Genomic DNA, 17673 nt, shown 5'->3' on the forward strand with positions numbered 1-17673 from the left:
GAGCTTCCAAATTTACTATGTGGTGATGCATAAGTCGGTTAGATAGTTCTCACCACCTGATCCAGCGTTAATTCGTTCTGGGCATTTATCCAAAGGAAAGTAATCAATCTATCAAAGAGGAGTCTGCTTCCTTACGGTTATCACAGAACTATTCACAACACCCAGGGTATGGAGTCAGCCTGAGTGCCTGTTAGGTGGATACACAAGGAAAAATCAGTGAATACATGCAGCATGGGATACAATTCAGCCATAAAAAAGGAAGAAGTCACAGGTGGCACCTGTACTCAGTGGGTGTGGCGCCAGCCATATATACTGACGCTGGCTGGTTCAAACCAAGCCCAGGCCTGCCAAACAACAATGATGACAACAACAAAAATAGGCAGGCATTGTGGCAGGTGCCTGTAGTCCCAGCTGCTTGGGAGGCTGAGGCAGGAGAATCAATTGAGCCCAAGAGTTTGAGGTTGCTGTGAGCTGTGACACCACAGCACTCTACTGAGGGCGACATAGTGAGACTCTGTCTCCAAAAAAATTAATAAACAAATAAAAAAAGGATGAAATCATATCACTGGTGGCAACAAGGTGGGACCATTGTCATTAGCGATGAGATATTATCACACAGCTACAAGGAGGGTGTGGGATGTTCCCAACACAAAGAAATGAGGAACGTTTGAGATGGTGCGTGTGCTAATTACCATGATCTGATTGCTCTACGTTACAGATATCGAAACATCGCTACGTATCCCATGAATAGGGGCAGTTAGTATGTGTCAATTTAAAAGTGCGCACGATGGTGCATTTTACAAGGGTACATGTCAAATCTATTAAGTGTAGAGTATAAATGTCTTAACACAATATTTGAGAAAGTGCGGTGAAGGCTATGTTAACCAGTTTGTTGTAAGTGTTTCAAATTGTATATAAAACTAGCACATTGCACCCCGTAAATGCATTAACGTACGCGGCTTTGATTTAATTAAAGTGCAAATGAAAAAAATCTTAAGAAAAGAAAGTTAAACGAGATATGCAGGTGGCCTATGCACGTTTGATAAGATTTACAAGGCCAAGAGCAGTTCTCTGTCCACACACACTTTAGGAGTTTCCCTTAGTGATAATGGGATTGAGGCATAGGCTTCCGGATGGCACCTGCAAGCGTTTAGTGGAATCGAATGCAAACAGCACAGGTGTGGCTGAGGGTCACCTGGTCGCCCTGAGATTGGGTCAGCCTTTGTATACCCCTTCACCCAGTGTGAGAAACATTGGGGTTTCTGATTCTTCCAGGCACACCAATTGCTTGTCCATCCTGAAACCCAGTTTGGGCCACTTGCCCTGTCACTCTGTCTTTCCTTCCCTTTAACTTTGAGTTAAAGCGTCCCTCCCCACAGCTTGGCACACAGGCCCCTGTGCACACACCTGACAGGCACAGATGCAGCCTCCTGCCCTCACTCCCTCCCTCTTTCCCTTTTCTTTCCTTCCCTCTCTCCTTCCCTGTTTTTTATTTATTTTTTTTGCAGTTTTTGGACAGGGCTGGGCTTGAACCTGCCACCTCCAGCATATGGGGCCATCGCCCCACTCCTTTGAGCCACAGGCACCGCCCTCCCTCCTTCCCTCTCCCTTCTTCCTTCCATGCCCAGGAGAAACCACATTTAGTCCACTCCCCAGCTGCTGCCACAGCTCCCATGAAGGGCATGGTTGGGGCCCAGGGTGGCCACAGGGCCAGGCAGATGCAGGTCACAGCCCTGCAGGGAGGGGCAGCCCGGTGGGTCCCTGGAGCTCAGGGTGTGTCCCTGCATCCTCACAGAGAGGTACAGCCCGCCGGCCAGCGTCACCATACACTGCAATGTGTCCCACTGCCTCGTGCGGTGGGAGGAGCCCCGGACCAGGCAGACCCTGTCCCACAGGGATTTTCGGTACCAGCTGGACATCCAGAGAAAGGTGAGCGGGGCCTGCTCTGTGCTGCCCACAAAGCCCCAGGGAACAGGACACATCTGAGCACAGCTGAGAGGCCCTGGGAACTACACACGGGGTCCGTGTGGGCCATGGCGTGGGGACGAGGGCAGGGCTAGAAAGCTGGATGGGGTGCCCTGAGGATGGACAGCCATTCTGAGAAGGCTGCAGTGGTCACACGACAGAATCTCAGGGACCATTTGGTTTTCCTCGTGGACGCAGCGTGGAGACATGTGGGTGAAACTTCTGAAAATCTTTAGAAATGTAGCAACGTGAACCTTGCATTTTATTTCTGTCCTAGAACATACCACCTGGGAGCAGAAATTCACTGGTAAGTCCAACCCCTGCCCCTATCGGGGCTCCTTCTGTGACCACAGTGTGGGGACAGGGGACGGCCACTGCGTTCTCACTCTGTCCGTGCTCAGAAAACATCTAGCGACCTCAGAGCTGTGAGCCTGCTCCTCATCCTCTCTGAGCTTCATCTTCCATGCCCAATTGTTGGGATGTATCTGTTGACTATCTCTTCTTTATTTATTTATTTATTTTTGAGACAGAGTCTCAAGCTATTACCCCCCGGTTGAGTGCTGTGGCGTCACAGCTCACAGCAACCTCCAACTCCCGGGCATAGGCAATTCTTTCGCCTCAGCCTACCAAGTAGCTGGGACTACAGGCACCTGCCACAATGCCCAGCTATTTCTTGGTTGTAGTTGTCCTTATTGTTTGGCAGGCCCGGGCTGGGTTTGAACCCGCCAGCTCTGGTGTATGTGGCGGGAGCCTTAGCTGCTTGAGCTACAGGCACCAAGCCTTTTTGTTTTTTGCAGAGTCTCACTATGTTGCCATCGGAGAGTGCCATGGCATCACAGCTCACAGCAACCTCAAACTCTTGGGCTTAAGCAATTTGCTTGCCTCAGCCTCAACAACACCTGGCTATTTTTTTATTGCAATTGTTTTAGCTGGCCTGGGCCGGGTTCAAACCTGCCAGCCTTGGTGTACATGGCCAGGTTCAAACCCACCAGCCTCAGTGTACGTGGCCTGTGCCCTACTCCCTGAGCTACAGGCACCACCCTATCTGTTCTCAACCCTCACATTCTAAGCCTCTCTTCCCTGTGTTGATTGAGAAAATATTTCACTGGGTGTTTTTGGTTATTCCTTCCTCCAAGACGCCCCTCCAGTTAAAATGTTAAAGTCCTTTCTTGTGATATTTTCCAAGACTAACTGCCACTCAGACCCTCAGTATCGTCCTCTTTGAAAGGAGTTAGTGGGACTCAGGGATCTTCATAGCCCACATAGAACAGTCCGTCTCTGGGTCCCTGGGTCAGTTGATATCTGTTCTTGTGCCCCAATAATTTCTCCCTCTATAGGAATAGGTATGTGTTCTGGGGGGCAGGTTTTTGGCGAAGCAATCAACCACACACCTGTTATCCATTTAAGCACATGTGTGATGTTCTCGGCATGTAAAGATACCCAGTAACTTTATAAAGTACATATTTCTTTCTTTCTATTTTTTTTTTTTTTTTTGTTGCAGTTTGGCTGGGGCCGGTGTCGAACCCTCCACCCTGGGTATATGGGGCTGGAGCCCTACCCATTGAGCCACAGGTGCCACCCTTTTTTTTATCCTGTAACAGAATTAACCTTTCCATTCTACGTTTTTTATATCTAGATGGAGAGAGTGGTTTCAAAACTTTCACTAATTTCATATCTTAGAAGACAGTTTTTAGCTTTATTTTTTAAGCCTACAGCATGCAGGGCTCCCCAGAGCTTTTCCATCAGGGGGGTAACCAGGCCTAGACCCACTTACCTTCTGAGTCCAGGGGACTCTGGGTGTGTTCAGAGCGGGGGCAACGCAATTCTATACAACAGCAGCTTTTTTCTTCCACGCAGATGATGGCTATTCCTAACTTTCTGGTTTTCTCCAAAGATCAATGTTTCTGGTGATTTGGAAAATAAATACAGCTTCCCCAGTTCTGAGCCCAGGGCTAAGCACATTGTTAAAGTGAGAGCTGCCAACGCAAGAAATCCCCAGTGGAGTGCGTGGAGCCAGCCCGTCGAGTTCGGTAAGTTGTGTCTGAGTGTGCTGGCCGGCCCCCTGTGCAAGGGCCATGCTGGACAGAGACAGGGGCCTTGGTGGCACCTGCTGCCACCTGGGAGAGTCAAAGATTTCACCTGCCTTCTCCTGGGTGCTGAGCTTTGTGTTTGCAGCACCACTAGGGATATTGTCACACCCTGACTGTATCCCAAGCCATCCCCAGGAGGCTCAGATGACAGATGGCATCTCATAAACAGATCCTGTGACTTCACTTCACCAGCGCTCAGCCCTGGAAAAGGGATGCATTAAAAGGCCTTTTAGGGCGGCGCCTGTGGCTCAGTGAGTAGAGCGCCAGCCCCATATGCCGAGGGTGGCGGGTTCAAACCCAGCCCAGCCAAACTGCCACAAAAAATAGCCGGGCGTTGTGGCGGGCGCCTGTTGTCCCAGCTGCTCGGGAGGCTGAGGCAAGAGAATCGCGTAAGCCCAAGAGTTAGAGGTTGCTGTGAGCCGTGTGACGCCATGGCATTCTACCCAAGGGCAGTACAGTGAGACTCTGTCTCTACAAAAAAAAAAAAAAAAGGCCTTTTTAAAGCTCCGCCTCCCTCTGCCCCAGCCAGGAAGTGACCACTTAAGGGTTGGTCCCAGTTCCAGGGGAAGCTTATATCAAAACTGGACCTATTTCCTTCTAATCAGGCAAGGTTATCCCAGGCCAAAAAATCACCAGCACATCCAACTATCTGATTCCCTGTAACCTTTATTTGTTGGGAAGAGTTTAATGTTTTAGCCCTTATTTTTTTTTGGAAGAATTTAATGTTTTAGACCTAATGCAAATCTGATTCCTTAAAAGTCTAGCTTTTGCCCTAAACATTTTTGTCTTTTCTGACCTAAGATGAATGAGTTTTCACTTTTGTAACTTCTAACACAGAATTTACGTCATGGCTTTATTCTGCAGTACGGCATAAAGGCCAAAGGACAGCTAAGGACAGAAAGTGGTTCATTTACAATCTCGGATTTGGGCAGGGGAGACTTAGCTATGACACCCCAACAGAGTCAGAAAACAAAAGAAAATACATGTACAGTGGACTTTACCAAAATTAAAGACTTGTGTGTGTCAAAGAACACCAATAAGAAAATGAAAAGACACTCTCAGAGTGGGAGAAAAATGTGTAAGTCCTATAGCTGATAAGCACCCCAGTGTCCAAGACACACAAAGAATGAAGTGTCAAAAGACAAGTAGCCCTGGTGGTGCCCGTAGCTCAGTGGGTAGGGCATGGCCCACATAACACTGAGGCTGGCAGGTTCGAACCCAGCTAGACAACAATGACAACTGCACCAAAAAATAGCCCGGTATTGTGGCGGGCGCCTGTAGTCCCAGCTACTTGGGAGGCTGAGGCAAGAGAATCGCTAAGCCCACAAGTTGAAGGTCGCTGTGAGCTGTGACACCACAGTACTCTACCCAGGGCGACAGAGTAAGACTCTGTCTCAAAAAAAAAAAAAGACAAGTAACTCAATTTAAGCACATGTTTTAAAACAACAGGCAGAAAGAAAATGCAGATATTTGTAGGGAAATGGTTTTAAACAAAGTTAAGTCAATCCAATTGATTCTTTAACTTGTGCTTACTCTCTGGAATAAGCACTGTTTATACTAAATGTAATTTTTATAACATGACACCTGTTACCTAATAAAAGTTAGAAATCTCTAAATGGTGGATGTTTAGGTCCAACAGGAAGATTCAGTTCTAGTGATCAAGGAACAAGGTGAATATAGTCAATAGTAACCTCTTATCTGTTTCAACATTGCCAAAAAAGTCATTTTAAATGTTCTCACCCCCCCCCCCCACATACACACATAAGTACATATCTGAGTTCACTGGATGAATCATCCCACAATGTGTACATATATGAAAATATCACTTTTGGGGGGGGCGGGAATGTCACATTATACTCCATAAATATTTAAAATTATTTGCCAACTAAAATGAAATGTTAAAAATTCAGGAAACACCAAAAAACCTAGCATGCTTTGCTATAATTTATTTTATTTTAAATTTTGATTTATTTATTGTTTATTTTATTTCACTTCTATTTATTTTTTGAGATAGAGTCGCACTCTGTCACCCTGGGTGGAGTGCCGTGGTGTCATAGCTCACAGCAACCTCAAACTCCGGGGCTCAAGCCATCCTCCTGTCTCAGCCTCCTGAGTAGCTGGGACTACAGGCGCCCACCACAATGCCCAGCTAGTTTTTCTATATTCCGTAGAGACGGGGGCCTGTTCTTGCTCAAGCTGGTCTTGAATTCCTGAGCTGAAGGGATTCTCCTACCTGAGCCTCCCAGAGTGCTGGGATTACAGGTGTGAGCCACCATGCCCTGGTCAAAAATTGTATGCTTAGAAGTATCTATTCAATTTTTTTTTGCCCCCTTTTCCTTTTTTTCTTTCTTTCTTTCTTTTTTTCTTTTTAGAGACAAGAGTCTCATTCTGTAGCCCTGGGTAGAGTGCCGTGGCATCACAGCTTACAGCAACCTCCAGCTCTTGGGCTTAGGTGATTCTCTTGCCTCAGCCTCCCAAGTAGCTGGGACTACAGGTGCCCGCCACAATGCCCGGCTATTTTTTGTTGTTGTTGTTGTTGTTGTTGTTGTTGTTGTTGTTGCAGTTTGGCTGGAGCTGGGTTTGAACCTGCCACCCTCAGTATATGGGGCTGGCACCCTACCCACTGAGCCACAGGTGCCACCCCCCGCCCCCTTTTCTTTTCTTTATAGTACTTTGCATTGTTTTTTTTTTCTTTTGTGCCTATTTTTAAGCCCCTTTTCAAGGCATGTTGTTTATCTTTCTGGTGTTGAGCTTGGAGTCCTCGGCACGTTGGCACATGTAGGCCCTCCAGGTCTCCGTGTCTCACGAGGCTCCTTCTACCACAAATGCAGGGGTGGGCACGTTGCTTCACGATGTTTCCCTGCTCTGTGTGTTTTCTCTTAGCCATGACTTCAAGGGGACATGAGCTAGCCGTGTGCTGACGCTTCTCCCCAGATAAGTATCTGGCATGTTTCTCTCCCCAGGCTCTGAAGATCCGGAACACAGTCTCCTGCACATCTATGTTCTGGTGGTTGTGGGGACCCTCGTCTGTGTTCTGCTCCTCACCTTCCTCTTTAAGAGGTAAACCCTGAAACACCTGGGTGTCACCCAGCTACACAGGCCAGGCTGGGGAGAAGGCGCTTCTTCCAAAGTTGGTTAGTCTCCCTGTGAGAAAGAGACACAGCCAGTAAAGAGGCCCGGCGTTCTCATCGCAGGATTGGTGATTCGCAAAACTTGTCTGGGGCGGGGAAGGAAGGAGCAGAGCTGGTAAACACAGACACACATACACGTGGAGACGTAGATCGGCCTCTCGGAGCACAACGGTGCAGCTTTTCATCCGTGCGATTTTACCACCAGAGTTTCAGGGAACCTCCCAGATGCTTTCGAAGGAAGCACAAAAAGGATAATGCATCACACACCCAGTTAACGAACATGGCACAGCCTGACACGCCAATCATGGGGTGATTTGAAGCTGCCAACGTCCCTGCAGGATGTGAGGACTTTGTCAACATCTACCCGGGGACTATCCCTGTGTTTGGTGTCCTGTTCTCATTTTCTTCAGGACTGTTGTGTGTGGGAAGTATCCCACATACTTGGGTAGAATCCCAGCCCAGTTCTGAACTGGACAGTGAGACAGGGGCCCGGATCTGGGAGAAGACAGCAGCAGGGAATAGGGAGTACCCTCTTTCCACCCTAGAGGAACGCCCTGTGAGTTTTCTAGGGCTATGGAAAGAAATGACCATAAGCCGGGAGCTTGAAGCAATAAACATTCACCTCCCCCAGCCTTGGAGGTGCAAGTGTCTCAGGGCCGCTCCCTCCACAGGCTCCAGGGGAGGCTCCTTCCTGACTCTCCCAGCTCCTGGGGGCTCCAGGCATCCCTGGGCTTGTGGCCACATCACTCCAGTCTCTGCCTCCGTCTCCACGTGGCTTCTCCTCTGTGTCTGTGTCTCCTCTGTTGTCTCTCAGGAGGACACCTGTCATTGGCCTTAGGGCCCTCCCTAATCCAGGATGGTCTCATCTTGAGATCCTTCCCTAATAACATCTGCAGAGATGGTATTTTCAAATCAGTCCCCACTCCCAGACGCTGAGGCCTGAGACGTGGGCAGGTTTTTTGCAGACATGTCAGTGCTCGGGACAAATATGTGAAGCTGGTACCGTGGAACTGGAGGTGTTTTCCCACAGAAAGAAAGATGCTTAGTACCAGTTCCAAGTGCAACTGGACTGTGATATGTGGCAAAAAAATAACAGTACTTAGATTACAAGACACCAACCCAGGTAACAGAGAGAAAAGCTGTGAGCAGAAAGTAGCCTGCAGGAGGCACAGGCTGGTCCCAGAGGCCGCGGCCTCTCAGCACCAAGGACCTGCCTCTCCAAAGCTGCCCGTCCCCACCTGAGGGAACATTCTAGAAGGCCTCGTCCTTGGCAAGCAGGTTCCCCTATCTTCTCAGTGTTCTGCCATCTCAGTCCTTCAGTGATTCTGCGTGAGGTTGTTGGGGAGAGCTGGACACAGATGCCGGGAAGGCAGCATCCAACAGCACCCAGGAGGGTGCAGAAAAATGTTTGCACAGGTGGCGTTTTGTCACCCTCTTCTCTGTCTTCCCAGGTTCCTCAGGACACACAGGCTGTTTGCCCCGATTCCCAAGATCAAGGATAAATGGAGCAGTAACCACCAGGTCAGGGAATCCCTGGGGTGGGGCAGGGGTGAGCTCAGAGGACGGGGTGGGCAGGGAGCACTGGCTATGTCCCCAGAGTCTCCTGGTCCTCCACCCTGGGGGATCCCAGCACGCTTGTGGGGTGTGGCTGGAATCCCTGTCCTGCTCCCCTGGGGTCGTCTCCGTGAGCTCTGTCTCAGGAGTGGGCAGGGGAGAGGAGGAGGAGGGGGAGACAGAGAGAGACAGGGAGATAGAGATGGGGAGACAGACAGACAGAGACAGACAGGGAGGAAAACTCAGAGAGTGACAGAGGGGCTGGATGCAGAGAGGGGTGGGACCTGGCTCTGCAGTTAGAGCCCAGAGGGGGCCAAGAAAGTAAAGGGACCTCCCAAAACCTTCTCTTCTGCCTATCCTGGAGCAGGTGCTACATCTTCCTCCCAGGGTGGGGGCTCCAGCCCCAGCCCAGGGGCCCCCAGAGACTCTCCGCAGGGCCCTGGGTCACATCCAGCAGTCAGCACTCCCTTACTCCCTCCCACACCCAGCATTTCTGAGTCCATCCTCGTTACCCACACACCAGCCTCCACTCTGAACCCTGCTCACTACCCTCAGACCCCTATGGTCCCCACATGGAGGCTCCCGGGAAAGCCAGAGCAGCCACTTCCTTCCTCTGTCCTCCCCTCTGAGCTCTGTCCACCGCAGGCCCTTTGCACGTGCCACACTCCACACAGCATCCACAATCACAAGCCCTCCCCCAGGCCACCCAGCTCACTCTGCAACCCCAAACCACACACACAAAGACTTGTCTCTGATCTGCATCGGAGAAAGCCCCCATGCAGCCTGGGGCCTTGGAAATCTGACATTCTGTGCCGTGTGCCCTCAGGTTACCTGGGAGGACCTCACGCCAGGCCCAGGGAAAACCAACGACGAGGAGGTCTTGACCGTGGAAGAAGTCACCGCACCCTCGAAGGGCGTGTGAAGTGCATGGATACGGGTCTCCTCTCCCAGGACATTCTGGGAACTGACTGTTGGTACTAATGTTGTGAACCTTCATAGACTTGTCTATATTTTTTTATTTACTTGTTAAACCCATGTGGCAAACAGGCTTGCATTCTGGGGAAGGGGCGTGCCCTCCCAGTCAAGTGGGAGTGTGCCCACAAATCATGACCTTTGTTGGAGTATTCCTGGTGTGCATCCTCCCTGTAGGCAGCTGGGGCTATAGGCCAAGCATTGACATCTCCGTGTCTGCTCATATTTTTTCTTCCTTTCCTCAACCAGCTGGAGTCAAACTGTGCCTCAGCTTCCCGCCACCCTGTAACAGGTGACCACAGCCAAGTGGCTCGAAACACCATGTGTTTCTTATTGTACCAAGCCACAGGTTACACGTCTTACCCGGCTCTCCCTGGGCTGCACTCCAGAGGTCCACAGTCTGCTTCCTACGAGAGGTTCCCGGGCACGATGCATTTTGTCCTTTCTCCAGATCCTAGAACACGCTGTGTCCTCTGGGTGGAGGCCTCTGCTCCCTCTGACTTCTGCTGCCGTCTTCACATGCTGATTCTGAACCTCCCCCTTATGCATACTTAGGACCCCATGGAAGGCCCCCTGGATAGCCCAGGATCAGCTCCCCAACTTGTGTTGCTGGATGAATCACATTTCTAAAGTCTTCTTTGTGTACCTGGTAACAGACTCACAGGATCCAGCGTCAAGAGGACATCTTTGGGGACACTATTCTGTCTACCACATGGGATTAGGACGTGGACATGTTTGGGGACTTTATTCTGTCTACCACATGGGATGAGGACGTGGACATCTCTGGGGACATGATTCTGTCTACCACATGGGCTTAGGACGTGGACATCTTTCTATCACCTGTCCATCTATTTCTATCTATCCATCCACCCATCATTAACACCTATCTCTCTCTCTCTACATATATGTATCAGTCATCTGTTATCTGTCTGTTTATATATCAATCATCCATCCCATATTGATGTCTCTATCATTTCTATATCTTTCTTTCTTTTTTGAGACAGGGTCTCACTTTATTGCCCTCAGTAGAGTGCTGTGTCGTCACAGCTCACAGCAACCTCCAGCTCTTGGGCTTAGGCGATTCTCTTGCCTCAGGCTCCCGAATAGCTGGGACTACAGGCGCCCACCACAACGCCCGGCTATTTTTTGTTGTTGTTGTTGCAGTTTGGCCAGGGCCGGGTTTGAACCCATCAGCCTTGGTATATGGGGCCGGTGCCCTACTCACTGAGCCACAGGCACTGCCCTATATATCTTCATCTGTCTGTTCATATATGCACCTAGATTTTGATAGGTAGATGTCTATATTAACAGATAATAAATAGATATAAATAACCAACATAACAAATTGCAGTAGACACTCTTTCTAGAAAATGGTAAGAAGCCAATTCATATCTAATCAATACAAAAAATTCCAAAAGATGGCCGGGTGCAGTGGCTCACGCCTGTAATGCTAGCACTCTGGGAGGCTGAAGCAGGTGGATTGCCTAAGCTCAGGAGTTTGAGACCAGCCTGAGCAAGAGCAAGACCCAATGTCTAAAAATAGCCAAGTATTGTGGTGAATGCATATCATCTCAGCTACTTGGGAGGCTGAGGCAGGAGGATCACCTGAGCCCAAGAGTCTGAGGTTGCTGTGAGCTGTGATGACTCCGCAGCACCTGGGCGACAGAGTGAGACCATCTCAAAAAAAAAAAAAAAAGATGCCAGTTATGTGTTGAATTGTGTCTTCCAACCCAGAAGAAGGGACACATTCCATTTCTAACCTCTGGTGTGTGTGAATGTGATGTTATTTTATTTTTTTCCTTTGTGGTTTTTGGCCGGGGCTGGGTCTGAACCCGCCACCTCCAGTATATGGGGCTGCGCCCTACTCCTTTGAGCCACAGGCGCCGCCCTGTGATGTTATTTTTAAATATGGGCTTTGCAGATGTGGTCATGTCAAAGTGAGTCTGTCAGTGTGGTCTCTAATGCAATACAACTAGCACCCTTACAAAAAGGAGAAATTTCAGGCAAGACACAGTGGCTCAACGCCTGTAATCTTAGCACTCTGGGAGACCAGCGTAGGAGGATCCCTCGGGCTCAGGAGTTTGAGATGAGTCTGAGCAACAGCAAAACCCATCTCCAGTAAAAATAGAAAAACTAGCCGGGCGTGCTGGTGGGTACCTGTAATCCCAGTTACTTAGGAGGCTGAGGCAGGAGGATTGCTTGACCCCAGGAGTTTGAGCTTGCTGTGACGCCATGGTACTCTACTCAGGGTGACAGAGTGAGACTTTGTCCCCCGCCCCCCCCGCAAAAAGGCAAGAAACTTGGGCTGGGAAACACACACATATCAGAAAGACACCATGTGAAAATGGCCAGAGGATGATAAAGGCAGAGATTGGAGTGATGTGGTGGAAGGCAGGCAATGAGGATTGGAAGTCACCAGGAGCAGAGGAGGTGGGAAAAAATCCCCACTTCACCTTCAGAGCTTCCTGAGAGAGTGAGACCCTGCCCACCCCTCAGTTTCAGACATCTGGCCTCCAGGACTGTGAGGAGGACAAACTTCTCACCTAAATTCCCCCCCTGGCAGGCTGGAAACTCAAGCAAGAGCTGATGCAGCTGCAGCCTTGAGTCAGGAACATCTTTTTTCTCCGAGGAACCTTCCTTTTTTCTCTTCACCTCGTCAGCTGATTGGGTGAGGCCCACCCACCTTCTTGGGGTTGAGGGGGATAATCTTTACTGAGAGCCAGCCAACTGGGGGCTTCCGTCATGCCTACAAAACTCCTCCTCATGGGGCAGCACCTGTGGCTCAAAGGAGTAGGGTGCCGGCCCCATATGCTGGAGATGGCAGGTTCAAACCCAGCCCCAGCCAAAAACTGCAAAGAACAAAACAACAACAACAAAGAAACCCTCCTGATCAACAAGAGATTGGAGGCATCACTGGAGTGTCTAGCCTAGCTGTGTGGACGCCTAGAACGGACCACCACAGAAATACTTGGAATAGGGATGTATTTCAACTTGTCCTAAAACAGGGGCTTCTGGCAACCTGCCAACCTGCCTTCCAGCGTCTCATCCTCATTCTGGACACACATTTCCCCCAAGGATAGTGCTCTTATGACGGATTCCTCTGCATTCACTCCTGCCTCTCGGATCAGGCAGGTCCCAGGATACTGCCTTATTTCTACCACTTGCTCCTAAAATAATTTAAGGGAGCAGATCATATATTCTGGACCTGATGTGATCTCCCAACGGCTTCCATGACTTTGCAGGTGGGGTGTAACCCTCCATGCGACTCACTAGAAAACAAAAAATGTCCTGATTTGTAAGCCGTGGCCAATTCCCATGGTGTAAATATCCCTGTCACAGCCAACTTCAACCTCCGATGGTTTAATTCATTAACCACAGCTCCCCAACTGCCTGGACATCTAAAGATTGGTCGCCCACGGCCTGGGGGCTCTAGCTGTCTCCAGCTACAGAGGTTTCCAATAAGGACTTCAACTTCAACCTCCAATGGCTTAATTCATCAACCACAACTCCCCAACTGCCTGGACATCTAAAGATTGGTCCCTAGGGCCTGGGGGCTCCAGCTGTCTCCACCTCCCATAAGGACTTTCTGCCCCCACCACAGACTCAAAGCCCTGTTATCACGGATTTGTGAATTTCTGGAGAGTTTTGCCCAATAATGACCAGAGAGCTCTGAGTTTCCGTGGGAACATGAGAACAGGACAGTGAGCTGTGTCAGGCAGGATGTCTGGTTGTGGTGTTGACCCTTGTGTAATTCCAGGGTTAGTTGAACTCCAGGGTCCTTCTGCCTCAGTCTGGCTTCTTTCTGGCTCCTGCAGTGGGAAAAGTCAGGCTTATCTGAGAAATCATGTGGAAACCAAGACGTCTCTGCGCTTTCTGGGATCTGCCCGGGGTGGTCACCTTTGGTGCTTGAAATCCCTGCATTGTGGGTCATTTCCTTAGACCAAGAACTGTCCTTACAGGACTGAGGAGCTGACATGCCTTCCTAGACACCCAGATCTGTACCCACCAGAAGTCTGGAGTGGAAGACAGGGTCCCCATGTGGCAAAGATCATGCCTGGTGGTGTGAGGGGCTCATGCAACAGTGACCAGGAGAAGAAACCCAGACCAAACCCAGACCTCTCCACTTTAAAACTGCGCCCTGTTTTGGACAGATGGACAGATGGGGGAAGAAAATTCTACAAACAACAGCAACAAAAATAGAACACTTTTAGTAATGGCTGTCCAGCAGGAAACAGTGGGAACTGGGTGATCCAAATAAGATTGTGAAATAAGAATGTGTAATTTTTAGTGTTCCCACTTTCTATTCCTTTTTTTGTTCTCCATTCCACCTCCAATTCCCCCCTCCTGTCAGTCACTTCACCTCTTTTAAATAAAGACGTTTTGTACTTATGAGCCTGCATCAGTCATTATCACTTTAGTATGAATTTGCAGCAATCCTCCCAGATGCATGCTTCAGTATAAGCATTGAAGGTTTTTGTTCCTTGTTAAATGAATTTAAGCCCAGAGGGGAAGAATGCTGCAGATGATTTTTTTGTTCAGCAGACATGTTCAGTGGCTCTGAGACAACCCCACTCGAAATCGAGAGCCTACATACCTTAATTTCTGTTTCTGCGGATTGGATCTTTACAGAACCTGCTCTCTGGGTCTATAAAGTGAAGCTCTCTGATCTCTGAAGCCACTCAGTGATCAGCCCATTGCCCATTTGGCAATCACAATCCAGCTCCGCCCTCCTGGGGTGGGGTGGGGGGGCTGCAAGCCAGAGATCATTTTAACAAAAAAAAATCACCCAAATTTGCTCAAGCTGAAAAATGGTTAGCAAAGGAGAGGAAAGGAAAGCACTTTGTGTGCACCCAGATTTCAACCTACTGAGAACAGGGGACACCCATACACACGGGCGTTCCAGATGTGGTGTCTCTGTTCTGCCTTGTCATCAGCCTGGCCGTCTCCTGGGAATCACTGGTGAAGTGGGCCCACGCTGACCACTCCCCAGGGGGACACTGGACAACAGAGGAACCCATAGGAAGCTGTGGCTGGAAGGGTGAGAGGGGTCTGCCCTACAGACGCAAGATGTGCCCAAAAGGAGGCAAAGGAGAAGACGCCGTCCCTGGCACGGAGGGACCCCCACAACTCTGCTCAGCTCAGGGTCCTGGAAGTGGACGCCCTGTGGACCCTGCGGGCCCTCAGCCTAGACTTGGGTCACTCCCCAGCAGGAGGCCCGGAGCCTTGAGGCTAGTGTGTCACCTGGGAGGTCATTCTGGGGACACTAGGTGTGAGGACCAGATGAGGCCTGCGGGTCAGATGAAACCGTGTCCTTTGATATTAGCTGTGAGACAGGCTGGACAGTGTCACCCGTAAGACTTGGCCTAGATGGGTGAAGAAGGGAAGAGCATCATGGTCTGTGGAGGTTGTGACCAGGATGGGTTCTCAGTAGCACCTGCCCTCACAGAGCAGCCACCCCACTGCACGTGGGAAGGAGCAGACCCCGGCCAAGTTCCAGAAGGACACAGTCCACCTGGCAAGGCCCATTGACAAACTCAGTCCAGACTCAGTGGCTGGAGAGGCTGTTATGAAACTCGGATGGATTCTGCACAACCACATCCATCGCACCCCTGGGGTACAAGTGATCCTGGGCTCTGTCCAAATCATCCCTGGGGTACCCCATCCATCTTACCCCCTGAGTGACCCTATGCCCCGTCAATCTCACCCCTTGGCATATAGATAACGCTATGCCCCATACACCTCACCCACTGGGTACAGGTGTCTCCATTGTCCTATGTGGGGTGCAGCTGAATCCCAGGGGACAGTCACTTGAGGGCAGAAGTTCAAGACCGGTCTGGGCAACACAGTGAGTTCCCCATTCCTAGAAAAATAGAAAAGAAGATGTGCTTTTAACCCACAGCAGAACAGCCCCCTCTAGTTCATCGTTGGGTACGAAGCTGCTGACTGCACAGGAGGAGGGACCCGAACCCACCCCGGGCCAGGAGAGCAGGAAAAGGACAGAGCCAAGACCAAGACCATCCTGGGGGGCACAGAGAGAGGGCTGGGGCCATCCTGGGGGCACAGACGGAGAGCCAGGACCATCTGTCAGGGCCCAGTCTCTGGGCCCCCTCCTCATCACTGCCCATGGCATCCGTTTCATGCGGGGAGAGTCCCAGGGGGAATAGAAACTGGTCTTCTGCCTTAAATATCCTCAATCTGGTCGGTGGAAGTACCCCACATTGGAACGGTGGATTCGAGGCATCACATGTTTGTCCGAACCCACAGCACGTCCAGCACTGGGAGAGAACGTTGAATGGGTAGATACCTGGTAACAGGATTGCTTGAACTTACAGGCTTCAGAAACCTTAACCCCAGATTTTCCACTGGTTAAGCCACCCTGTTCGTGGGACTTAGCCATGGCAGGCCTAGCAAACTAACTCATGACCTTCACTTACAATTTTCCCCATTTTTTGCCATCTTTTCTGCTACAATGTAGGCTCAGGGATAACAAGGGGTTTGTCTTTTCTTTTTTCTTTTTTTGAGACAGAGTCTCACTATGTCACCCTTGGTAGAGTGCTGTGCTGTCACAGCTCACAGCAACCTCAAACTCTTGGGCTCAAGGCATTCTCTTGCGTCAGCCTCCCAAGTCACTGGGACTACGGGCACCTGCCACAATGCCCGGCTACTTTTTGGTTGCAGTTGTCATTGTTTAGATGGCCCAGGCCAGGTTCAAACCCGCCAGCCTCGGTGTATGTGGCTGGTGCTATAACCACTATGCTACGGGCACCAACCTGAATTTGTCTTTTCTTGTCTCTCTTGCAATGTCTGCGCAACGCCAGGAACAAGGTAGATTCCTGGTGCAGTTTGTGGATGAATGCACTTAGTGAATTCAAAACCACACCCTTCTTCTCCGACCTAGACTCTGATGCCTGGTTGGGATTTTTGGTCCTATGCTTGGAGATGTTCCTTTCCAACTCCCAAGAATCTTCCTACTGAGGGCACCAGAATATATTGACCTTCCCTTCCTGGTAGAAGCAAACAGAGATGGCTAGAATCCCCAGTCTTTTCATTAGACGGGGCACAGGCTGGATGTCGTAGACCCAGCAGTGCTGACTCTTCAGCCATGCAATCACAGCAACCACGGCAGAGCTACTTGCTCACGTCACTCAGTGGGCAGAATCCCTTTCATCTACAAGGTCTGACGATGAAGTTGGCGAACTTATCCTAGAAAAAGTGCTGTGGGTCTCATTCCTCAATATCACTGTGGTCCCCTTTGAGATTCTCCCCGTGGGAAGCTATGCACACACACCAGCGCCTAGTCCACCCTTCAAAGCAATTTTGGAACTCTTTGTCTGGAATGGTCATCACAGCTATCATCCTATGACCCTTAGAAGTCCTGAATGTCATCAAAACATCTTCTTTTCAATATTTCCATTATCTTTTCATAAAGAAAACAGTCATTGGGGGTCAGAGCAGGTGAGTAGGGAGAGTGTCCCAATACAGTTATTTGTTTACTGGCTAAAAACTCCCTAACAGATGGTGCTGTGCGAGCTGGTACATTGTCGTGATGCAAGAGCCATGAGTTGTTAGCAGAGATTTTTCACTTAAGATTTTCCTGTTTCTCTATCAGTGTTTACTTGGTCTGCTATGCTTCTCATAGTGAGCTGAGAATTTTGATGCATAAGTTGATGAATTCTTCTTTTTTTTTTTTTGAGACAGAATCTTACTCTGTCACCCTGGGTAGAATGCATCATAGCGCATAGCAACCTCAAAGTCTTGAGCTAAAGCAATCCTCCTGCCTCAACCTCCCAAGTAGCTGGGACTATAGGCACCTGCCACAATGCCCAGTTAGTTTTTTTAGGGATGTGGTCTTGCTCTTGCTCAATCTGGTCTTGAACTCCTGAGTGCAAGCAACCACCTGCCTTGGCCCCCAGAGTGCTTAAGATTGCAGGCATGAGTCACCACACCTGGCCCTTTGATGA

The 17673-nt window shown here is 49.8% G+C and overlaps 1 protein-coding gene across 5 annotated transcripts in view; it reads left to right on the forward strand.

Moving 5' to 3' along the window:
• The window catches only part of CSF2RA (colony stimulating factor 2 receptor subunit alpha), a 28000-nt gene extending 13636 nt beyond the window's left edge, over positions 1 to 14364 (forward strand). For 2 of the 5 annotated variants that reach the window (XM_053580143.1, XM_053580142.1), the window contains exons 7-12: positions 1796 to 1929; positions 2243 to 2272; positions 3860 to 3995; positions 7019 to 7115; positions 8638 to 8707; positions 9567 to 14363. In XM_053580143.1, the coding sequence (XP_053436118.1) occupies positions 1796 to 1929; positions 2243 to 2272; positions 3860 to 3995; positions 7019 to 7115; positions 8638 to 8707; positions 9567 to 9662 (563 nt within the window). In that variant the 3' untranslated portion in view covers positions 9663 to 14363. Of the gene's footprint in view, positions 1 to 1795; positions 1930 to 2242; positions 2273 to 3859; positions 3996 to 7018; positions 7116 to 8637; positions 8708 to 9566 lie in introns of all 5 variants that reach the window. The other 3 variants (XR_008377628.1, XM_053580141.1, XM_053580140.1) reach the window with 3 other exon arrangements.
• The last annotated feature ends 3309 nt before the right edge of the window (positions 14365 to 17673 follow it).

Source organism: Nycticebus coucang, chromosome X (assembly GCF_027406575.1).
Source record: "Nycticebus coucang isolate mNycCou1 chromosome X, mNycCou1.pri, whole genome shotgun sequence".
In the NCBI taxonomy this organism is placed as follows: Eukaryota; Metazoa; Chordata; class Mammalia; order Primates; family Lorisidae; genus Nycticebus; species Nycticebus coucang.